The sequence below is a fragment of the Periplaneta americana genome, chromosome 9 (genome assembly GCF_040183065.1).
Source record: "Periplaneta americana isolate PAMFEO1 chromosome 9, P.americana_PAMFEO1_priV1, whole genome shotgun sequence".
Lineage (NCBI taxonomy): Eukaryota > Metazoa > Arthropoda > Insecta > Blattodea > Blattidae > Periplaneta > Periplaneta americana.
This window is the reverse complement of record NC_091125.1, coordinates 142039719-142066279: the sequence shown is the minus strand read 5'-3', so window position 1 is coordinate 142066279 and position 26561 is coordinate 142039719. Positions and strand designations below refer to the sequence as shown.

Sequence of the window (26561 nt, the reverse complement as noted above, 5' to 3'; positions counted from 1 at the left end):
GATGCAGAAGATTGCAATCCGGAGACTCTATCAAACTTCGAGGAGAAACATAAAATGTTGTTGTTGTTTTCTAATGCCAGGCGTTTGACAATAAAGTCATCTGACCTCTTGCACTCCAATACTTTTCAAAGATATTATCATGGTCAGCTAATCAAGCACAGATTTTGAGGTTTGGCAAGTTGTAGCTGATTTAAGTGAACATCATTTTTTAACGTTTTGGTGGCTACTTCATTCACACACACAACCCCCCAGAGTGTCTGGAGGACCACACCTGCTGTTGGTCGACGGGTCCACTGGACCTAGCTGGGAGATCTTGTTGATCACAAGCTTTTCCTTCTTAAGCCACTGGAGGACGATTTTAGTGCCATAGCAGGTCAGCACTAGGAACAGAAAAGTAGAAAGAGGAGGAAGGAAAGTGAAATGAACCCCTAGGCCTCGAATGCTCTAATGCCGTCGGAGTCGAAGAAAGTAAGAGTTCAGTCAGAGGACTTGATAGGAAAGGGTAAAGAGGGAATTAGGTATTGAATAGCGGAAAATTATACCAAATTCAGTCATTAACTCATCAAGCTGGCCAGTGCTAATTGATGAGTAACCCCTCCCTTTAGTAACTAAACTAAACTATGTAGAACATATAATTTATAACATATTATATCACATCATGACCATAATATTAGCTGGCCACTATAATGGATGCACAGCTTCTAAAGGTTAAGCATATATTATGTCGCCATGATAATGCAACATGATTAGTCATCTTAGTGCAGCATATGAACTCTCCATATGCGTTTGGTATAGTCTGTTAATGCAGAAATTAATTAGTGATCTATGCTAAGACAGGTATTAGATTCTGAAAAGAAATGCACTCTAACAATTTATCACTAAGCCTCAAGGCTTTTACTCTATTGTATCATGGTACTCTTTGTCGATGGCAACCTGTAGTGGTTACAGGAAGAAATTAAATTAAATTAATTGATTAAAACATAACAGCAATACTGAATGCTTGTAATTGTTGTAGTGGTAACACTGATGATTATGATAGTGGAACTGAATTTATTATTCAGATTTTTTTAAAGGAAATTTCTAATATTCCCTTATCACAACAATTTTGAAGGAGAAAGTGAACCAATCAGAGTTGCATTAAACCAATTAAATAATTTTGTGCGAGATCGTGCGTATTTGCTTGTTTTCCGCAAAGAACCAATACACGGTAAGTGTGAAATACCACATTCAGTATTCCCAACGTAACACACATAACAATTTCCCTCTTCTTACTGCTTAAGCGCAACATTCATTTTACTGCTTTAGGCTTTTAACATATTATTTTTAGAGACGTTTAACATAGTAATAATTATAAATTGGAAACTTACCACTGCAATTTCACCTAAATTGCAATGTTAATTATTGTTTTTAAATATTTGCAAAAATTAAGTAAAGTCTACTACTCCACGAAACTTATTGCATTCCTGATAAAAGTAACATTAAGGAAGCCGTGAAAAAATCAACAAGATTCCAGATGCCGATGTTATTACTGCAATATGTTATATAAATAATATTGTTAAAATATTAAAATGAAAAATAAATCATTACATAACCTTACCGTTTGTTTTAAGTTCACATTTATAGACTGGGGGGGGGGGGGAAGACAGACGTATATCACGGCCTGCTGGAGTATAGTAAACACAGAAAACATTTTATAGCAACAATGTTGAAGAAAGATATTTTGGTTTTCCGAAGTTGCCGTCATTAAACAGAAACCAACATGGAGATTTCATTGCAACTAATTAGAAACTCGTCTTTCAGGTATGTAATAAACGATCTTCGCACAAAATAATGTACGATACACGAGCGGTATGATTGTTTTCATGTTCTCGGAAATTAAAAAAGCTCAACTACGTTTCGCTTTTTCAATCTGTTCCTCGACCATGAAAACGTCAACATACCGCTCTTGTAACGTATATTACTATTATGAACACCTTCCAAAAAGCAGTCATATTTTGTGATTCCTGAGCTACAATACAAGCAATAGCCAAAATCCATGCTCCAAAAAGAAACCAGGTAAAGAACTTTCAAAATGAAATTAAACTCTTGAAGCAAAATAACAAGACAATCATTATACAATCGATACCATCTCGCTGTGGCCTTGGTGGTAATAAAAGGGCAGATTTACTCGCCAAAAAAGGGACCAAAATTCAACAGTTAAATAAACAAACAATTTATTTTGGAATTAAACATATCAATAATGGCAAATTCAAAGACGAATTGAAACTTCTCAATGAAGTTTCTTGTGAGGGAAAAATTTGAAAAAATCTAATAGATGACAACTCATCAGTACAAGAAGGACCAAAAAGAGATGATGTTGCAATCTTCCGAACGGCTAGTGGGCATGACTATTTTGGCTGCCCACTTACACCGAATCTCTATCCCCCATCTTCAGAGTATCTTCTGTGTCATGAAAATGACTCCATCATGAACAAAGAACACTTAAACAAATGTGCAAAATTAAGTGATTGTGGTCAGAATTTATTGACATTGTATTGGGAAGCAAGATGGCAAATGACAGTATGTCAAGTGCCTGAACATTAAAATAATAATAATAATAATAATAATAATAATAATAATAATAATAATAATAATAACAATAACACCAGAAGAGATAGGATAAGGAATGACAGGATAAGAGAAGAAGTTAAAATGAGAAAAGCATTAACAGAGGTGATTAATGAAAGGCAATTGAAATGGTTTGGGCATGTATATCGTATGGGAGAGGAAAGGAAGGTTAAACAGGTGATGGAAATGAGAGTGGAAGGAAGAAAGAGAAGAGGAAGACCAAGGATTGAATGGGAGGATACAATAGAAAGAATAGGCCAATAGAAAGGAAAAACAATGGTAGAGATGAAGAGAATGTGTAGAGACTGGGAGAAATGGATGAAATGGACGGAGAGAGGCGAACCCGACGCTTAGCAGCAGAAGGGGCTGAAGAAGAAGATAATAATAATAATAATAATAATAATAATAATAATAATAATAATAATAATAATAGCAATAATAATAATAATAATAATAATCTCTCTTTATCTTCTACTTTGAAATTAGATTAATTCCTATCTTAATTTTTTTAATTTGGTGGTAGTGACATTAATATTAGTAGTAGTGATAATGAACATTGTAGCAGCTAAGTATTTCTATAAAAATATGCATTGAAATTTATTTAGAAAAGTACAATTTCGTATTATTTACAAGAAAGAATCTTTGAAGCAAAAAGAACAATTAACCCTTCATGATCGGCCTATGATATATTGTTAACAATTAAGAAGAGTGTCCTTGCTTGGGTGTCAACATTACAATTTGAGAGGGTACCCTCGTATTTCCTCCGCCCTAACTGCAGAAACATTTGATAAGTATTAAAATATATGCACCAAATAGATAACAATTTACTCACAAGATGTTCATCTGTAGTGTATGGAGGACCAGGTTCAGCACCATCAAACAGATACGGGTGATTTGAACATTTTCTCAGCTGCATGAGAATATTCTGCAGTCGCATCTTTTCTATCTTGCCAGCACCATTTACGATGTCAATATCCTTCATAAGGACCTTTGTGTACCTTTGGAAAAGACACCAAAAACAATACACTTGAAATTACCTCCTTAGCTTCTTTCAATATTAGGAACTCGTAATAGGTAAATTAAGACCTCTGGAGTAAACAGTGCAAAACATCAAAATTTAAATTTACACTCTTCTAGTTGTAAATTGTTTACAAACCACATTATCCTTCATTTGGCTGAAGAATTATGTGAATTTGTTAACAGATAATAGGAATAAGCTGCTTGAAAAATATGACAACTCTCTTGTGTTTGTATAAAAACTAAAAAGTATGTGATGTACACACTATAGGTTATCATTATTTACATCCAACATTTTCAAATATGTACAGTAAAATCTCTCGTAACCAGCACTCAAATAACCAGAAATACCAAAACAACGGCACTTTTGTTTGAGCCCAAAAAAAAAAAAAGTTTAAAAGTGCCACATTGCCAGTCTGGGCCATCAGTTTTGCCACATTAGGAAGTTCGCACGAACTTTTGTTTTCAGTGAATATTCGAACCTAAAATTACTATATTATTTTGTGTGATGTGCCAAAAAATCCATACAGTTTTTATGTTTATTTAATTATGTTCAGGCCTCCAGTGTTGCCACATTAGGAAGTTCGCACAGATGCACGTGCGGAGGTGGTGTGTGTGTGTGTGGGCGTGCGCATCTAATGCCTACCCACTTCATTTAACGTCATTCGGGTTTCACATACTCCGGATAGATGGCAGGACTGTGACCCATTTTCAAGTTGCACACCACTTCGGCAGGCTACGTTATGCATGATGTGTAGGCCTATCTGTGAAGAATTATGTTGTGTACTAGGTGAGTGCATGTGTAAGTGTTCGTATAAGTGTACTGTAAACTTACCTCTTTGTGGTTCAGATCTCTCGAATTATCAGGTAAATTTAGGGCACAGAATTTTTTTTTATATATACTCTGCACAGATGCATAAATACACGAACATATAAACACAAATGATAAAAATATGTAAACATTACCATTCTCGTTGCATTTTGCTGAGACCAACGTAAATTTTCAATTCCTTCTTTGGTTTTAATCTTTTTTCTACTTCAGATTTCAACCGACGAAGCAAGAAAGGACGTAATACCTAAAAGAGACGAAAATACACCATTACTCATTAGAATTGATTGTGTAAGGTTGTTGGTTTTTGACGTACAATATGTCTTTCCCCGCACTGAATATGGCCATCCATTCCAGGATTCATGGTGAAACAAAAAAAAAGTCAGAATTTCAAATGTTTACTATTACAACACCATGAGCCAAAGCTGAGCCATGAATCAATGTAACTTGTGTGACCATGTCTAATGACGCCACCTCCCCTTACTATACACATGACATGAGGGCACTGTTTGATCTGTAATCATGAGTCCTGCAATATTAAAGTGATAATAGACACGTCTGATATCTCTGAGTAAACCATAGTAAATAGTAAAAAAAAAGTAGTTGTAAGCTGGCACTGATTTCGAAATGTTGCTTCTTATGAAAAGAAAATACATTGCATGCCCTAGACTTCTCTTATCATTGACCCATACTCTCCAATTGTAAACCGAAACAAAAATTAAACATTCAAACCAACACAACTGTAGTTTCATTGCTGAAAATGGATGGCATATTCTATGTCGGTGTATCCCTGATACAGCGCAAGATTTTTTTTTATGTTCCTTCACATGGAACACTGTTAATCCAGTTACTTTTCAAGTGTTTAAGATCATACAGCAGTACAGTAAAACTTCATTTACACATTTTTTATGGAGATCTGAAGAAAAACACGAATAAGTACCAGTAAGAAAAACGTATAACTGAAACAGTATTTAATAACATATGAAATAGCATTTGAAAACTAAACGGAGAGAACAAGTTAAGTCAATTTAGTAATTTTTTTTTTTACAATTTTTGAGTTTACAATACAGTACTCAAATTTATAATGTCTTTATTTAAAAAAATTAAGATAAAATATATATCATCCAATATGTAGAAAATTATATGAAATATAGAACTCACTGCATGCAGTCGCTCCACTAATGTAGCATCTCCAAGAAAGCTGTTTGTGTTGAACCAGGCATCAAAGTCCTGTTGAAAATGAAAAAATTAAAAATTATACAAGATATTGGAAAAATATATGAATATGTACGTTAAATGTTTTTCAGTTAAGGAGATACCTATTAAATCATTTTACTCCATGTTGTACAATAAAATATATTATTTCATTTGTAGATAAGAAGGCAATATGAGGAGGATTTTGCAAATTGAATTATGTCCACCACTGGACAAAATTGAGTTTGACATCAATTTGCATAATTTGGAGTATGCTCTTTTGTGCTATGAACTGTGTCAAATCGTGTTCTATTCCGGTATAACTGAATAGTGAAAAACAGCGATTGTTGCAATATTTTGTCCACATTCACGATTGGTGCAAACCGTATTTTGTCCACAACGACTTTTTTATCATATTTGGAATCCTGAAGTTTTTAAACTATAAAGTTTATTAAACTGATCATTTGATCCATGCAGCAATGAGCACATTGTCGATGGAATCTCTAAATTTAGTATGCTAAGATATTGTGTTTCACAATGGATGAAGGTGTAATTATTGTAGGCGAAAACTCGAGACGAAGCCAAAGAAAACATTAGAAGAGATCAGAAAGGCAGCTACAGTCTAAGGCAAGATGTGTCTTTAATGAGGAAAATAAAATACTAACAAGGAAAATCTCTTATTTCTTAATGTCATTACCATTATAAACACCACCAACACCATCACAGTAACATTAAATTAATTAAAGAAGTTTGGCAATGATTGGAGGAGTGAAGGATGAAATTATTTTGTGCGAGATCGAGCGTATTTGCTTGGTTTCCGCACAACAATTTCCCTCTTCTTACTGCTTAAGTGACATATTGATTTTACTGCTTTAGGCTTTTAACATATTATTTTTAGAGACGTTCAATATAGTAATAATTATAAATTGGAAACTTACCACTGCAATTTCACCTAAATTGCACTGTTAATTATTGTTTTTAAATATTTGCAAAATTTAAGTAAACTCTACAACTCCACTAAAGTTACTACATTCGTGATGCAAGTAACATTAAGGAAGCCGTGAAAAAATCAACAAGATTCCATAGACTGGGGGAAAAAAAAGACAGACGTATATCACAGCCTGCTGGAGTATAGTAAACACAGAAAACATTTTAAAGCAACAATGTTGAAGATAGATATTTTTGTTTTGCAAATTTGCCGTCATTGAACAGAAACCAAGATGGAGGCAACTAATCAGAAATTCCTCTTTCAGGTATGAAATAAATGATCTTCGTACAAAATAATGTACGATACACGAGCGGTATGTTTTCTTTCAATTCTCGGAAATTAAAAAAGCTCAACTACGTTTCGCTTTTTCAAACTTTTCCTCGAACATGAAAACTTCAACATACCGCTCTTGTAACACATATTACTATTACTAACGCTCTAGATACATCAGCAGTTCACAGTGAGGATGATAGTAATAATGTGGGATAGTGCGATTGTTTAGAGGAAGAGTGTAGTATGAGAAGATTGAAATGCCTGTTGTAAACCAGAGTTTATAATTATTTGCACATTAAAACTTACATTCGCACATTTTATTATTTCTTCTTACTAATTTATGCTCTTGTATTGCTGTTATGATGGTATAAATTTTGTATTCCATTTGTGTATCTATTTAGATATTAATGATTATGGTTTAATTTATTATTTTTATGTTTAATTACAGTACCTGGCCACATTATTATAATCACTCACATTTTTACTATACTTTACATATTACTTCCTCATTTGAACTCTGGTTTCCTTTCTGAAGCAGAATTCACATTACATATTTAATTTTTAAACAATATTAAGTAAAATTGCAATTATAACAATATTAATTCAAGAAATATTGATAAATAACCAACCACACCTCATTTTTATAGAAATGTCAGTATTTCGTTCGACCTCGTTTGGCTTTAATTACAGCTTCAATTCTCTTTGGCATGCTTACAATACACTTCTGTATTATTTCCTGGATGCTCTCATTGTGATTCCAAACATGTATCAGCCTTTCAATAAGTCGAACTCTGGTAGTAATAAATTATTTTGCCATCTCTCTTTTTACGAGGACCCAGACGTTCTCAATGGGATTCAAGTCTGGTGAGTTTCCTGGCCATGGCAAAAGTGGAATGTTTTTGGAAGCCAGAAACGTTTTGACTCTCCTAGCAGTGTGGCAAGGTGCACCATCTTACTTAAAAATATATTTCTCCCCATTTGGGAACCATTCGTTCAGCTGAAGGATAAGCCTGTTTTCCAATACTTGGATATATTGATCTTGTTTCATTGTTCCCTGAACAATGTAGAGTCGTCCTGAACCTTTTTCTGATATCATAGACCATATCGTGACTGATATTGGATGTTTAACTGTGTTAACCAGGCATCCAGGAGCAAAATTTCTCCCTTTCGTCGACGAACAAACATTGTTTTGTCCATCAAACACTGAAAGGTTGATTCATAGGAGAAGCAAACCTGAAAATTGTCAAAGAAACTGATAAAAACTCTAAATTTTGTATTTTTAAATACAGTATTTAATACTTAAAGACAAAATTTAGAGTTTTTATCAGTTTCCTCATATTTGCTGAATATGAAGATAATTTACACATTGTTATACACTTTGATTAAAACACTGTTTGTTATATTCTAAAGATGTCTATAAAAATAAAGAATATGACTTTCTAAGAGAAATGCCCAAAATGTCAAAAAAAAAAAGTAGTAAATGTGAAGTTTCAGTTACTTGTAATATGAAGTATGTTTCAATTTAAACAGACACTTAAGAATTAAATTATATATAGGTTTAAAATATGTGGAATGATGTCTGTGACATACTCCACTTAGTGTATATTATAAATACAAGAAATAAAATATTATGCATATGACTCATCACTGAATTACTGTAATGGAAGTATTTTTAAGATATCTTAACAGTAATTTTCAAAGCATGACGAGAACATTTCTGTTCACGACCACAACAAATACTTCAACAAACTATGAATGAAAATGCTTACGTCTGACGATGTAAAGACTTCAGGCAGCAAGAAGTTAAGAAGAGACCAAAGTTCATGAAGATTATTCTGCAATGGAGTTCCAGTCAGGAGGAGACGATTTGTAGTTTTGAATTCACGCACGATTTCAGACAGTTTTGACTTTTCGTTCTTAATACGATGAGCCTCATCAATCACCATGTAGCGCCAATTAAACTTCTTAAATACTCCTTTCTCCTTGATCACCATCTCATAAGAAGTCACACATACATCCCACTCTCCAGGCATTAAAGTTTCTCTTATGAATGTGTTCTGTAAAAACAAATATCTCATTAAATTCAAACAACACACTACCACATTTTAATAATTATTTGCTAAATAATAATGAAAGTACAAACCCTATGAAGAAAGTAAATTGTCTTTAAATGTATTTTTGTAAGAAATTTTCAACAAACGAAAATACAGAATATAAAGTAATTAAAAAATCAATGTTCTCTTGTGGTCTGCTAAATTCCTAAGTAATTTGACTGAGAACTTAATTATCAAGACAATGAATTTCAAGTAATTTCGTTGTTCCAGCTACACTATTGTACACAAAGAGCTCATTGAAGTTGGACCCTAAGTTGAAGTCCAAATGCCAACACTATGTTCATGTACACAGACCTTAGACAACCTTGTTCATGTCCATACAACTTAAAAGGACTTAACTATGCTAATCATTTATTTAACTGTAGATAGTAAACATTCATGCTTACATTCTAAAAATAAAAAATACAAAATAAATAATATTAATGATGAAGGATGGATAAAACAGAGAAAAATTCTCTCCAGCACTGAGACTCGAACCCAGGTTTTCAGCTCTACATGTTGATGCTTTATCCACAAAGCCGTCGGATTCCAGTTCTGATGCCAGATCGAATTCCCTCAGTTTAAGTTCTATCTCTCAGTTTTCCTTTTGGTGGCCTATCCTCATGTACTGTGTCACAGAATATGTGACAGTGGCACAATGTCCAACACACTATGTACAGAGGTGCACTCATTACGACTAAGAGAGAGGTCGAACTTAAACTGAGGGGATTCGATCCAGCATCGGAACTGGAATCTGGTGTGGCTTAGTGGATAAAGCGTCAGCACATAGAGCTGAAAACCTGGGTTCGAGTCCCGGTGTCAAAGAAAATTTTTCTCTGTTCTATCCATCCTCCATCATATGATAACGCAGAATTCCTGCACGGATATTACTTTGGTACATCATAATAAAATTAATTTAATTTCAAATTGTCCATAAATGAAAGCTGTTGCACTTTTTCGATTATATACGGAACATGACTGTTTGGCTGCCCATCTATATAAAATAAATATTTTTCCTACTCCTAACTGTTTACTTTGTAAAGACGAAAATACAGTGAAATCCCTCGTATCCGGTATCCAGATATCCAGCAATTCCAAAACAGCAGCACTTTTAAATAAGGAAAATAGAAGTAAAAATATGAGGAAAAGTGGGTAAGTAAATTACAAATTGAAGTAACGACCTACATTTTTTAATGAGGAACCTGAATCTACCACCGCTAGATTGCAGTATTATCAATGTTCACACAATCACTGCACAAACTAAACAAAGAAACAACCATCTAGAATGACAGAAGAGGGGCTGGAAGCCACCATTTTAAAGTGGAGAACTGTGTTCACTCCACAGATTTTTGTTACATGCCATATAGATATGCCTCTTTCGGATGTATAAAATATATATTATAGTACGTGAATAATACGTACTTTCTTGCCTGCTCGACAAATTGCAGAACAGTTAATTCACTACCTTGGCCCCTCTTCGAGACAGCCAGTTAAGTGATCTAAGTAGGTTTGGGAACAACATTTGCAAGATGGCAGCATATCTGTACGAGTGTACCAATGAGTCTTTAAATAACCTATAAAATATTTTATGCTCGACCATGCCGAAATGTAGTAATTATACACCCGTTCGCAGTCCTTCAATGCATGTCATTAAAGTACAGGTGTTCAGCCAATGACAAGTCAGCTTACAGGTGTTCAGCCAATGACAAGTCAGCTTTGTACCGTTATAAAACTGCAAGTCTCGATTATTCTCAGGCATATGCAATCGAAAGAGAATTAGCGAAAAGTCACGAAGGCTGGAAATCCAATACTGTCGCAGAAGGTTATGTTCTGTTACTATAATAATTAGCGTTAATTGTAAATAATATTCAAATAAATTCAATTTGTCATCTCGTTTTTCACTGTCTAATTTAATTTCAATGTTATATCAAAGTTAATATTTAGTTTACTCTGTAGGTTCTTATAGGCTATCAAGATCAATGTGGACATCTGTTCCTCGGAAAAAATCAATACTTTCGCGTCTGCGCACATCTCACAATTTACGAGGTATTGCTCAAGGTCAGTTAGATACAAATAAAATGAATAATTTCAAGTTAGAAATATGGTCGAGCACAAAAAGTCGTATGAAACGCGCCTATAATGGTAATTAAGAAGCTCGTATGAAAATTATGAAACTCGCTTGCGCTCGTTTCATAAACATCCATACTCGCTTCTTAATTACTATCATTATAGGCTCGTTGCATAATGTACTATTCCAATTAATTGGCAAATTCGGTTATCCAGCAGGATACAAGGGACTCTACTGTACTATAATGGATATGACACACCTCAAGAACTGTAAAAATTTAACAGCTGCAGATCTGTCATTGCGATACTGGAAAGCAATAAGGCAAATGGAAGAACTATAATATGCCGAGCATTAGTAACCAACATTCTAGTCTGTAATATTATGCTCATTCTCACAGTTTCATCATTCTGAATAAACCAGGAGTTTAATATAATTCCCTATTAAGTGTAATTTTTCTTACCACTCTCTTACAATTATATTTTAAGACCAATACACTCACTTCTTTATTATTTTCCGTAGTTACACAATATTATAGTTCTTTAGGAATGTTACTATGGCTTCCTTAATATCTAACTCTCAGTTAATGGCCTGCAGTGTATGAAAAATAGAGTAAAACAACTTTATAACAAAATATTACTTTCAGCAACCGAGAGAATTTTTTCTTACCCTAGTTTCTTGGTCACCTATAAGGCAAACTGCACGTAGAGAAGGAACCCATTTCTTGAACTCGTTCATCCAATTGGCAAGCGTAGATTTAGGGACAATCACAATATGAGGGCCTGGAATGTTGCGATAATGCTTCATGTACCTGCAGGTAAAATAAAAAATACATATTATATATTACTCATTAACACATTCTATGATATTTTGATATATTAATGACATAATAATCCTCCGCACAGCTTTCATTCTTCGATTCCCTGCTCAGATTGAAGGAGGCGGGATATTAGTTTCATTTTCAGACTAGCCTCATAGTCTAGTGGTCAGAACTTCTGGCTGCTGTTCATGAGATCCTAGGTTCGATTCTCAGTTAGAGCACAGGAATTTTTTCAGTGTTCGTTCATGGTCTAAAATATAAGTTAATTTTAGATTTAAGACCTCTCTTGGCACCATATAATCATACATAGCCATTCTATCAAAACATTGGGGTAACATAACTTCATTTATCAGGCACACCAACCTCAGAAGTGAGTTACACATAAGCCAAATGTCAGGAGAGAAAACAGAAATGTCGAAAGACAACCTGGTGGCATTAGTTACAAAAAGAAGTTTCATTTTCATGTAAAGCAGTAATACCCACGAAAGGAAATTCTGAAAACTTAGAAATTTCACTGCATCCATCTGTTTTCCACATATTCTTCAAATAATCTGTTATGCACATGCTTCATGATGTTGTCTGCAATGGAACACTCAACTCTCATCTAACTTTCGTAAGCCAGCACATGTGTACACTGGTATTCAAAAAAGATCTGATCTAGAATTTTCTGATCATGTAAGCAAACTTCCTAACCATAAGATGAGAAAATCAAAGATTATAACAAGTGGACAAACTTTGAATGAAATAGTTCTGCTAATTCTCAATAGCTGATATTATTATCATAAACTCGATATTTATCTATGAAGCAAATTAAAGAATTAGAACGCATCCTTGAAATAATATCATCATCTTCACACGTTGTGGTCCTTTGAAGAACTGATATGGTCTACCAAAGTTTTCTTTCCATCGTTTTTGAGGATGTTCCAACGAACTTTTTCATGTTGGATTATAATTCAGGATTGATTTTTAGTATTTTGTTTGATATTCGACTTACATGTTGGAGCCAATTGTTTTCATATATATGGATGTATGTGATCCAGAACAGGTAGGCTATCATGAGAGAGAGTGCGCATTTATGTAACTTAACATAAGAAGGGAGAGAGAGAGAGAGAGGGAGAGGGAGGGGAGAGACAGAGAGAGAGAGAGTGAGAGTGCGAGAGGGAGAGAGGGAGGGAGGGAGAGGGAGGGGAGATGGGAAGGGGAGGGGAGAGAGGGAGGGGGAGAGGGTGATGGAGAGGGGGAGGGATGGGAGGAAAGTGAGAGGGGAGGGTAGGAGAGAGAGTGTGTGAGGGAGAGGAAGAGAGGGAGAGTGGTGGAGGGGAGGGGAGAGGGGAAGGGGAGGGGAGAGAGACAGACACAGAGATACAGAGAGTGAGAGTGTGAGAGAGAGAGTGAGAGATGTGAGAGAGAGAGTGAGAGTGAGAGTGAGTGAGCGTGCGTGTGCGCGCATTTATGTAACTTAACCTCCTTTTATTGGACCACCCCCACACGATTGTTTACATCAACACAGTGGAATGTAATTTCAAATTCTATAATGCTGGTACAGAATTTTATTGTATAAAAATACTTCTGTTTGCATCTTTTTTATTATTTTAAGGAGTCAACAATTTTCTCAAGTTTGCTTCAGCATATTTATTTTACACACTACTGTTGGCAACACTGTTATCTATTCATGCACAATAACTAATGAAGCCACACTTACACGATCTATTACAATGGGTCAGGTATCTTTCAAATGAAGTGTACATTCATTTCTCTGGATTCTGGAAATTTACTTGTTCAGCCATTTCCTAAGCTTCTCTGAATATTCTTCATAAATCACCCTGTATAATTATCTTGCCATAAGAAAGCAAACACATCCATGATGTAGAATCGAATATTTACAATATCCAATATTATTTTAAAGCAAATTTTACACACGAGGCACTTGAAGATACCTGTCAAAGTAACATCCCACCACTTGTTCAGGAACTGAAGGAAAGCATAAAACATTCATCAGGTTCTAAAGATGTAATACAAGATTTCTATGACACTAAGCAGCCAGTAAAGAGGAAATATAATAACTTACCCGAGCAAGGAAATAGTCTGGAGCGTTTTACCAAGACCCATCTCATCAGCAAGAATTCCATTGATTCCATTTTCGTATAAAGAAATCATCCAGTTCAATCCTCGCACCTGTGAAAGAACAAACAAATCAAGTAATTTCGTTAAAGAAAATACTAAGACTTTTATCTATAAAAATGGAAATTCTCTTCACTTACTTGGTAGTCCCTCATTTCTCCATTTTTTACGTAATGTGGAGACTGATCAAAACTAATTATAGTTCTCCTACTTGAATTTGTTTCTGCTAAAAGTTCCTCATCCTCTTCTTGTTCTGTTTTTCGATGCCGATGACTGAAAAAAATATTAAGTAAAGTTAGGAAATAAACTGCCAATTTCACAAACATATGACGGATATTTAAAAACGTAAAATTGTCAATTGCTAATTTTCAAATATTTCAAAATACAAAATCCAAAGGGGGGGAGAAAGAGACAGTGATCTGATAGGAACTTTTTGGTCTCAATAGGACCTTCTCGGAGCACTTCCTCCTCTCTCTTTTTTAATGTAAGAGTGGAACAAGATGTGGGAGCAGTTCGTGTATCTCCGGATGACGTCATTGACCGTGACGTTTGAATACACATCTCCAACCACTACAATGTAACGGTCGGTCTTTGTGTTCATCTCCGAGGAAGGAACGTCCTTATTACCGAATATATATATGAAGAAATAAAAGATTTCATAGGGAAAGTGAAATTGTGGGAGTCGCAAGTTTCAGTGGGTAACTGTTACCACTTCATTAAGCTAAAATTTTTACCTAATTTGAATCAAGACCAGTGTAACAAATAATTACGTAACATGTATGGTTCTTAATGCTTCAGATTTCTTCGTTTTACTCATTGATATATTCGAAAATAAAATTATTATTATTATTATTATTATTATTATTATTATTATTATTATTATTATTATTATAGTGAAGTACTGGAGGCCTTCAGAAAAGAATTTGAGACCAGATTTAAAATTTGAATAGTTCTAATTTAAAATAATTGTTTGTGAATTTTTAAGATGTTTTGGTTATTTTTAATTATTGAAATCATTATGAATCATATTATTTAACTATTATTGTAATGAATATGTTAATATTGGCATATCATAAGAATACGTACTTTAACAGCCAACAAATTTAATAATTTAATTATTATTGTTACTTAATTGAATTTAATTGTATTAAATATAGTATAAACTTAAAAGAAAAGAGAGATATCGGTACCAAAAAAATTTACTAGAAATGAAGTATTATTGTTGTTGTTTAGTCAACTGTCCAAAGACAGGTCTCAACCTCTCAAATGATACCAACAAAGTATCACTTATGAGGCAACTAGGCCAGAGATAATGGATAGGGTAGCCAGTTCCTTATTATTATTATTATTATTATTATTATTATTATTATTATTATTATTATTGTAAATTACTTAAGAAATTCCTTCTGAAAACAAGCGTCTATTGTGACAGTACAACACAAAAGTGCAGCTGTGTAGCATTTCTTTCGCGACAGCTACAACTTAGCTTGCTCATGCTTGTAACAGGAATCAACGATCGGCTATCTTCGGGTACTGCACTTATCTCTTCAGCTGGCTACGCTTGCTCTCTGTAACAACTTCTATGTGTTGACCTTGAGACGCCTGCCATAGAGCTTTGATTATAGTCACCTTCGACTATCATTGTTTCTACTAACTGTCATTCAGTACTTAAAACCTTTAATTTGATTATTTTCGAAATTCAATTAAACACCATTACTGTTGGATTATATAGCAGTACATTTCTCCTGGATGAAGGTGATAAAGTTCTTGTGGCTTATCCCTTTCTCTGACTGGACTCCTCACTTACAGTAAGTAGTAGCTCTCTTGTAAAAAGTCGCTTAAAATTCTCTCTGCAATGATTTTGTAATTATTCTTTTATATCAAATTTGAGGTATTTGTAAATTATTTTAAATATATGTTTAAGTTATTTTAAATAATCTGCTATTTTCGAACATTTTCAGCTAACCAGTCACGATAATTCTTTTATGCAATGCAGTTCAGAACATTTCCAGTTTTCCGAGACATTTGAAGGTTCTAAATGAAAGCATAGATCAAAATGAAAACTACAACTGCTACGAGTTAATAAAGAAATAAAATAAACTTTGAAGATATGACACAGTACAACGTGGATTCTTGAAGTTGCTATGGTTAAAATGGATAAGTACAAGCACAGCTGACTGCCCGGTTTTCATCTTAACGCTGAGAGAAAAAAGAAATGCTTTCTCGTATGTGCAAATAAACCAACTACAACATAAATGAAAGCTATTGAATACAGATTGATAAAGAGAATAATACAAATAACAAGAATGCATGAACATTTTGGTAACTAATACAGAATATTTGCTTGATTTGCTACCTTTGTAATGTATGGAACTGCAAATATAATCAATCTTCACAAAACTTAAAATAGGTAATTTTTCACATACTCTCCTGGATCTTCTTTTTTCTGTTGTTGATCTGGATGTTTTCTTGGTCTACCTGGTCTTACTTTCAGTGGACTCGTTGGTGGTTTGTCTCGTTGATTATTGGACATGAAGTGGGTGAAAATTTCTGTTTGTTTGAGGAGGTAGTCAAACCTCTTGCTTCGGTCTGTTTCCTATAAATAAACACAAGTAATCAATTTCATTTGTAAACAATATTTTAATATATTTTATTGCAAAACAGGCGAATATTTGCAACCAAGACCTCTTCAAGTGATATCTCTATCCAGTGCTTTTCCTTTTCAGTAAAGTCTCATTTTATAAACCTATGGATCAACAATTGGCTCTCTTCTACCAAAGGAAAAATTTTACAGTCTATACAAAAAAAAAACCAAATGACCTGGAAATGTACAAAAACTTGCCCAGACATGTTCAAACATTTTTAACAAGAGCCAGAACAGGTCACATTGTCACACAATTGTACCTACACCGATTTCACATATTTCTGATAATCCTACTTGTCTGTGGTGTAATAATCATGATGAAGATCTGGAACACATTCTTATATACTGTCCATCCATAAACCACAAAAGAAGTGAATTAAAATCATTAGTACCAGTTGCAGAAGACACAGCCCTGCAGTATATATTGACTACACACCAACTCCGGCTACTAGCAACTGGCATCTATAATGAACACCGATCAAAATACCCCTCTTTTCTCGTGAAAAACAACAACTGAATAGACTGCAGTGGACTATAGTGGACTTTATGTTGTCAGCAAACAACTGGATACATTAAGAAGATTGATCTTAATATGAGTCATTCATAATTTATTATTCATCCAATTTCAGTGACTATAGTTCCATACTTATCAAACGTATACATTAACTTGATAACACATCAAATGAAAGTGGGAATCTCTTAGTTTTATAAGATTATCACGAGATGACTCCACTATTGCTCACTCTGTAACAGCCTGTGAGAATGGCAACCATAAAACTGAAGGTTTATGATGTGCTATAGTTTTCGAGGTGTGCAGTATAAGTTTTGTTGCTGTTATGAAATTAATTCACCAAATTGTGGATGTGATCAAAAAGTGCAAATAAAATGAAACTGGAAAAGATCGAGAAGTATAGGGGAGAGAGAAAGTGTATAAACAGATGTGTAGAATAAAATATAAGTAGGCTATTTATAGGAAGTGAGAATAGTGACAATGGATTAAGTGTAAGCAGAATACAGTAGAACCTCTATTATCCATGGTAATGAAAGGGGTGAATTGAACGGTTAACCGAAAAAATCGGATAATCAGTACCGATACCATAAAAGACTTTCATAAATTAAGTGCATAATACAAAGGCCTAATATTCTCCATGGTATTGTGTTTAACATGCTAGTTAGAGGATCACAAGTTAACTAATTTAAGTCCTGTTTTAAGGGCCAAGGGAACTCCTTGTGATGGTTGTCTACTGTATGAATATATAGGAATAGAGGTCTCATGTTGTAGATTTAGATAGGTACTCGTACTTTATACTCTTTACTCTCTTTTTTTTTATTAAATCACGCACAGCTGTAACGTCAATCTGATATTCTGATTCAACATAAAATAAAGTTTCTGCTTTCCCAACCTCTAAATTATTTGTGCTTTTTTTCGTTTCTTTCGACACCCATGGAAGACATTTTACATAATATACGTTATACAGTATGGCCACTTCAACAGTAGGACAAGGACTGAATGGTACACGGATTTTACAATTGTGTGGAAGTTCTTGGGGTCATTACATTGAAAGCAGGTAATGACTAACTTACAACTTGGGAATAAAAACACTCCCTCGAACAAGTAACTGCAAAGAACTTCATATTATTTTGTTCTGGAGCAAAGAGAGAGAGAGGGGGGGGGGGAGAAAGAGAAAAACAGTCGAATAATCCGCCGATCGGTTAATAGGGTGTCAGATAATCGGGGTTCTACTGTAGTGAGAAAGTGAAAGTGAGCGCAAATAGGAATGAGACAAAATAGTGAGAAAGAGAGAACTGAACAAGTGACAGCATAAAATTAGTACTAACATTTGAACGTTGGAACAGTAAATGAATATAAGAGAAAGATAGGAGAAAAGGTCAAAGAACAATTAGGACAAATAATTGAATATGATAATTTATAGAGATAAATTGAAATTGAGATTTTAGTGAATAGTAGTTTGAGGATAAAGGGGGTGTGAAAGTAGTATAGAATATTAGATATATTAGGATTAAGGAACAAATAGAGAATAGCAAATGAAATGTAGGAGAAATACTGAAGGGGAGTTTGACCAAATAACAAAAAAGGTACATAGTGTAATTGGGTGTATTTGTGTAGACATGTACTGCAAATAATATGTTAATGGTGGCACTGGATACAGAAATGTGACGTACACCATTACATGTAAAGAAGTGCTGTGACGAAATATATCATATCAATTCACCAAGTAATCATGGAGCATTCATTGGTGGTATCGGTAGTTCGAGGAAATAGGATATTTGTGTGTTAGGACTTTCACTATAAAGTTAAGATCCAGTTCTTATGAAAGATGTGTGTTGTTGGGTATTTTAACCGTGATAGGAAGAGGAGGGCAAAACAGAGGAGAACATGGAGAAAACTTATAAAAAAAAAAACGGGAAAAGGAAAAGTGAGAAATATTGCAATAAGAAGAGGGAAAGGAAAAAAAAATGCTTAGAGTTTACTTACAACTTTTGTTTCATAGTCCTCTGTTTTGCCTCTAGATGACAGGGTGTCAACAGACGATGCATTCTAGGAAAATAAAAGGTTAAACTACATAAGGCACACAAACAGAAAATTTGAAAAGTATAATTATAGTTAAGTAACCTCTGTTGAAATACTGTATATAGTCCAACTCAAATAACATAAACCTAGCTTCGAACACAGGTAAGTCTAAAAGCCTACAAATTGCTTCACAATCTTCATTCCGGTATCTGGAACTTCTTGATCCACATCTGTAAAACAATTCTACCACAAGATATTACGTTATGAATGGAATATTGTATAAATATGGCATTTGTTTTTATTTTTTATTGACGATGATGCAGGTTCTGCCTACTTTTCATAAATTACAAGGAAAATGAGGCGTAATTTACTAGCATTTGTTCATGTATATTCCATAATAAATTTAAATATAAATATTTCTGCATTCAATTTTGTATAGATTTTATAAGAGAGTGAAAATGTATTTTTACAACTCAGCTCGTAAGTTGGGAGAGTTGCTGGATATGAAATAAAACTATGATTTAGTCAAAATTGTGTGCATCCAGAAGCAATTACAATCAAATCTCTACACTTCATGAAAATGATACTAAAACTTTGTGTTGTACTATTAGATTATATTGTAAACCTCGTATGTATATATTTCATCTAGACTGTGACTATAAGTTAAGACTTTATAACAGTATTAAGTTTTTTTACTTGTTCCATATTCTAGCTGTGAAGCAATGTATGAATACCATGGCATGTTAATAAATACAATACAATACAATACAATACACTTAAATGTTCAATAATTATATGTATATTCTTATAGAGCTGTATTGTATTGTATTTATTAACATTCCATGGTATTCATACATGCTTACAGCTAGAATATGGAACAAGTCAAAGAACTTAATACTATTATAAAATCTTAATTTATAGTCACAGTCTAGATGAAATATATGCTGTTGTTGTTGTTTTCTAATGCCAGGCGTTTGACAATAAAGTCATTTGACCTCTTGCACTCCAATATAGAAACTGGCAAGTTGTAACCGATTTAAGTGAACACCATATTTTAACGTTTTGGTGGCTACTTCATTCACACACAACCCCCAGAATGTCTGCAGGACCACACCTGCTGTTGGGCAATGGGTCCATTGGACCTAGCTGGGAGATCATGTTGATCACCAGCTTTCCCTCCTTAAGCCACTGGAGGACGATTTTAGTGCCATAGCAGGTCAGCACTATATATAGACGAGATTCACAATATAGTCTACTAGTACAACACAAAGTTTTAGTATCAATTTCATGAAGTGTTACTGAATGTCATGAATTCACCTACAGAATAGAAGGCATGAGAAATTAGGTACTTCTTTAATTTGGCCTTAAATAATTTTATGTTTTGAGTTTCATTTTTCATATCGATAGGGAGACTATTCAAAATTTTTACTGCCATATAACGCACTCCTTTTTGATAGCACGATAGACTTGCCGATGGAGTATGAAAGTCATTTTTTTGACGTATATTTATGCTATGAACTGTTGAATTAGTTACAAAGTAACCTGGTAACTGACTTAATTAGGTACTGAGGCAGTCTACAAAAGAATTCCACCTGACACGACATCTTAAGACAATATTAAATCACCACAATCATTTGTTTAAATTCTTCAAATACAATGTAACTTTATTCTGCTTCAATCTCTTTGCATTCGCAAATACGAATTTTCATCCCTGCCATTAACAATGGCATTTCTAAGTTACAGTATTTCATTTTTCTCTTACACCTTTAACAGTTTCAATTGAATATTTCTGAACTGAGCCCATAAGGGATCTTGCTTCCTTACATAACAACTGTCACTACATCAGATTTTCAGCAACACTTTGAAATCATTATTATATATTTAAGATGGATAAGCTTTTAAAATAAACTGTATGCAATATATCTACTGTTTAAACCCACGTGATTAGCGAAAAAAATCAATTGGGTTTAATTAAAAGTAATGACAATATATTTTAATGTTTAATAATCTAGATATTAATTGTTAAAAAAAATGACTATGTGAATTACTGTTTTAACTTAAAGATTTATTAAATGTAATATTAATATAATACAATGATTTTATAATAAAAATCATTTCATTTAGGCCTACATAATGATTTTTATAACTTTGATTTAAATCATTCCACACTGCTTTTGATGTTTTGCACAAAATAAATATAAAATTTGGTTAATTTTCCATTATTGTTAGTCAAAAATTAATTCACTTCTTCTTAAAGGGAAGCATTGCTTCCCCTGTTCATAAAGCGAAGAAGAATACATTTATTGCAGAAATTATATTTTAATCCTGAGAACTATGAATTCTCTAATCTTAAAATGTCACAAAATTCTTCCTCTGAGCACCTGTCCTGGTCAAGGTGGATTCGTTATTCATATTCTTAGCTTGAGGTGCCTATACTGACCAATTTGGATTTGTTTATTTCCGTTTGATGATTTTGCTGCTAACGAGAGGAGAATTGCTTTGGTCTTCAAATATATTTAGGTAAGTTGGCTGTTATCGATTTTGTGCTATACATGTAAACATTTGTATTATTGCTTCCCTCACATAAAATTGCACCACACTACTGTATTATATTATGAATAATTATTTTTGTTTCCATCACTCTCTATCTAGGTATATAAACTATTTTTATTATTTTCATTCCTGAAATGTATATAGGCTAACTACAATAATATTAAATTGAAATAACGTGGTTGAATCTGTCACAGAATCACCTACTCTCAATGATGGTCACATTTTCTGTTCCATACAATATTTCCGAAGGAAGGGTTTAGTCTGAGCTAAAAATATATGGAATACATAGTATTTCATAGCTATCATATCTTGAAGTAACTAATTTGTTTTAAAAATACATTTTCACCCTTGGTTATTGGGTATGTTAGTCTACTGATGAGGAAATGGTCTACTTGGTTAGGCTTTTATGTAGAGTCTATTTAGTAACAGGTATACACAGAATTTCAGGTATGAACAGAAAAATACTCTATACATATTCAAAATAATAATATGCTATTTTATATTTTGTCAGCACCTGAACAGATACACGAACAGCAACAGAAGTACCTAAAGGGTAAGTTTTATAATTCAACACGATATTTGCAATTCTCTTCTAACTTCATGACCTTCATACTGTATGATCATGTGGTATCCACTTGCTACTTAATTCACAGATTATATTGATAGCCCATACAGTGAGGTTTCTAGTTTACAAAGTAACTATGCACAGGTTTTACTCTAAGTATATTAGTTCCCTCTCACATTACTGTCCTACAATTCTTCCATTACTTCCATATTAACATCTTACTACTAAACAACTTTTTACAAGTTGTAATGGTGAGGTTTGGTTTTTTACTTGGTTATTCAATGATGTTATATCAACTACTAGGTTATTTGAAGGGTTTCAAGCCAAAGGCGACTATCTCTCAAAATAAAAAAAATATATATATTATCTTAATCAGTAGGGAGCAGATTTTTATGTGCTAAAAATTTAAACATATTTATTTTTATGTGCTAAAAAGTACGAAAATATTTGCTAAAAATAAAAAAATATTTCTTTTTTTAAGTATGAGAAAAATACCTTACTTAGCTTGAAAAAAAAAATGTTACTAGGTACTCACCAACCACAGTTGAGTGCTAGTAGTTGGCCGAGAATTGCAGTGAACAACAAAGATCATCTCCAAATTCTCCATCACAAATGCATGGTGATTATCTCTGAACAACGACTTATACTGTGAAAACGATCTTTCCACATCACAGGACGTCAGACGTGCATATTTAAAGAGAGGAATGTCACAAACACAAACACCGTCAATTTCACCTACAGGCACAACCTCCAATACCTGAGCAACTTTACACATCTTTTTATATCCCCTGTTCTTCCCAAACACATTCTGGAATTTGTCCCTTAGTAATTGTACTTCTGAACCTGGTAGCGAGTCTAGTTTAATATTCACGGCATGCATCTCCCTGTTTCAGACAACAGGCTTTTGGATGTTTCGAGTTTTTTTTATGGTGTCACACAAAAAGCTTAGATTTGCTAACAGGAAAGCCAAATCGTTTTTTTAAACAACCAGCTTTAAGTATATCTTGAAGGATATCAATTGATGAACTCCGATAACAGGGAATCACAACAAGATATATTGCCTTACTTGATAGACGTGAGCGAGAGGCGAGAGATTTGTTTAAATTAAATAATGTTCATACCCGAGCTCTTATCTGTTGTGTTTCACAAACAAAGCGCGGAATGAAATCATCTTCAGCAATAATAAACATTCCTAATTATGTGTTGCAAGATCTCTCCTCCTTGTTCATATTAATTTATTCTCTAATAATAACACTGATATGCTGCCTAGAAGTTCTCAGAACTTGAGGCGATACTATTACAAAAATGTATCACGGATACACCACACAGCGCTTAGAAACACGAAGCAACCAAGAATTCTTAAAAAGATAACGTACTTCTGAGTGATATAATTGATATAGTTTTAAAATATTTAAAAGTTCTTGTAAAAAATTATTTAAGTAAAAAAACTACAAGATTTATGTGTTTATAATAGATTTCCTGAAAATATGTATTTACATAATTTTTTTGTCAAAATATGTGTTTTTATGTGAAATAAAATTCGGGTTTTAAACTTGAAACTTCATGTTCGGAATTTTTAACTTTGTTAATTGTGTTTTATCACACGCAAAAAGAATATTTAATTACATAGGAATCCGCTTCTTATTAATCAGTGTCAAGACAAAGATCTATGCCATGCAAATTACAATCAACATGTTTTTCATTCGTAATATGCTGCACTCTGTAACATAGTAAATGCTAATTTCATCAAGCCACACACGACCAACCAGAAACATCTAGAGAATCCTTCCAAAGGACATGAACAAACAAATGTCTGGGAATCAAATGTGATCTGGTTGTTTACTAAACCTGAATCAAGAAAATTTAAGAGACATTAAGCTAATACATTGAATTAGGGATAAGCAGGGTCGTCTATGCTTATCTACTTAACAAATATTAAATATTAAAATACTTGTCACATTTTATGCCTGAGAATACATATAATATTTATATGTATTCTCAGGCATAATTTTCTGAAGATAGCTTATTCAAGCCGAAAACGTTCAAGCTAATAAAATGTGACAAGTATTTTAATATTTAATATTTGTTAAGTAGATAAGCATAGACGGACCCTGCTCATCCCTAATTTACTGAATCAAGCAGTTAAGAGTACTGGTGTATTTTTTATAAGAGATAGATACTACATTTTGGAATTATGACTGCTGAAACAGTAAGGAGAAGGAACCAAGAGTCGAAAAAAATAGAAGGAAAATGTAAGTTAGAGACAGATGAGGAATATGTCAACACTAGAGGAAAACTTGTCTCTAAAAACGGTTAATGAATTCATCATGCAATTGTTCACTATCTGTAACCAAATATAACCGCAGATAGGAGGCAGAGAATATTGAACAATTATTATAAACTGAACTGGGATTTTAAATTGGTTTTCATTATGAGTCATATCGACTCTGTTAATAAAAAGAAACATTATACCAAGGGTAATTCTTCAAGTTGTACTTATACGAGAATCTACAAGCTGCCGGCATTTGATGATAATGAGGACATGTTGTGTGCAAAACTTTTTTTTCAAACAAACTTTACAGATTTCTGATGGTAAAACTGACCTAATCTTGAAAAGGAACCAGATAAGAGGACCAACTGCGGACAGATGCGATCATGAACTCCATAATAAAACAAGTCGAGAGGACAATAAATTTGTATGTGATTTCATCAGTGTATTTCCATCGTACCATTTACATTACAGTAGCAAATAGAAAATAGACGTTTTCTACATTTTTGAGATAGGCCTACAAGTTTCATTTTTGGTACACAAATGTATCTTACCAACCTAATAGAGTTACCAAAATTTGACTTTCGTCATATAGGCTTACTTATTTTTTTCAATTATTCAATTTAAAAAAGGGGGAGGGACAAATTTTCAAACTTCTACTTCTCATACAAACTTCATTCAGTCAATCTGAATATTTTGCACAACTCCACTGCTATGTTAGAAAGAGAACTATGCATTCATTTTTTTAATAGTAATCCCAGATTACAAGCAAAAAATAATTGTGAAATAACCACAATATTTCTTTTAAAATTATTCTGTTTATACTACATATATTTTTTTTCCTTTAAAAGTTCTAGAGTTATGAAAAAAAATCATGCACAAAATGGTTAAGTGTGGTACAATGAATATAGAAAAAAGGAAATCAGATTCTTAGCTACAAAATTGGAGAAGCCTTAGTGATTTTGGATACAGAGAAATGCACAAAATATTATAGCGGAGAAAAATGACTTTAAAGTTGACGCTTCAAGGGTACGGACCTTCACAGACCTTTAATTATGATGCCATTAGAAGGGTTTCCATTCATATGACGCACTTTAAACTTTGGAAACATGTAGAGTATGGTATTAGGAACGATTTACTGAAAAAAGTTTTTTTTTTTGTCGGAAAATGTAATAATTTTCTCTATAGGCCTCCCTTAAAAATCTGATGGGTTTGTGTCACTACATTTCATCTGTTCATCATGAATTTTATAGAAAACTTAGAAGTAACAACACTGAAGATATTCCCATTTATAAATCTAAATGAAATAGTCAACTTCATATTTCTTAAATTTTCATAAAATAAGAAATTTATTTTTTCAACAATTGTATGCTAAAAAATTATGTGACACTTTAGTTTGAAAAAAAAGATATGTTTATTTTTTATGCCAGACATGACTAACATCTCTATTATTTTTCTTACTGTATATTGCATTTGACACTTGTAGGTTCCAAATAAATGTTGTGTGGATACAAAAGCTTGCTGTGGATTTAACATTTACTTCTTTCCTTTACCCTTCAATATCTCCAAACCTCTTCCATGTGGCTTAGTCACCTTTGGCTTGAAATCCTTCATTTAGCACTAATGAAAATGGCGACAGCAAGATGGTATTTAGGGCGATGTGGCCAAGGATTCACGATGTGATTATATGGCATTTGCTTTATAATTGGAGAAAACCTTGGTAATCAGTTGATGAAGGCAGTCACTCCTGTTTTCCTGAAATTTTTGTATTTAATTTTGCTTGTGGGTTCCTAATGCCATGGCATGGTGCGTCCTCAAGTTGCGGACAGAGACGACCTCCATAAATGAAGGGTAGCTGCGAATATATTGAATAAGCAGTCGCAGATAACCGATAAGGAGTGGTCCTCCAGCTTGGGGGTTCGGCAAAGGGCATAAAAACCCATCAAAAGAGCTTGTTACAAAACCTCAATTTACAAGAAACCATTAGGGA

At 33.4% G+C, this 26561-nt stretch overlaps 1 protein-coding gene across 2 annotated transcripts in view; it reads right to left on the bottom strand.

The window, feature by feature from the left end:
- The window catches only part of Iswi (Imitation SWI), a 74992-nt gene that overhangs the window by 31470 nt on the left and 16961 nt on the right, over positions 1-26561 (bottom strand). For both annotated transcript variants that reach the window (XM_069836045.1, XM_069836046.1), the window contains 9 exons: positions 19149-19211; positions 16434-16603; positions 14148-14280; positions 13955-14061; positions 11736-11877; positions 8678-8965; positions 5615-5683; positions 4591-4700; positions 3440-3605 (listed from right to left, as the gene is read on the bottom strand). In XM_069836045.1, coding sequence (XP_069692146.1) covers positions 3440-3605; positions 4591-4700; positions 5615-5683; positions 8678-8965; positions 11736-11877; positions 13955-14061; positions 14148-14280; positions 16434-16603; positions 19149-19211 — 1248 coding nt within the window. The remainder of the gene's footprint in view (positions 1-3439; positions 3606-4590; positions 4701-5614; positions 5684-8677; positions 8966-11735; positions 11878-13954; positions 14062-14147; positions 14281-16433; positions 16604-19148; positions 19212-26561) is intronic.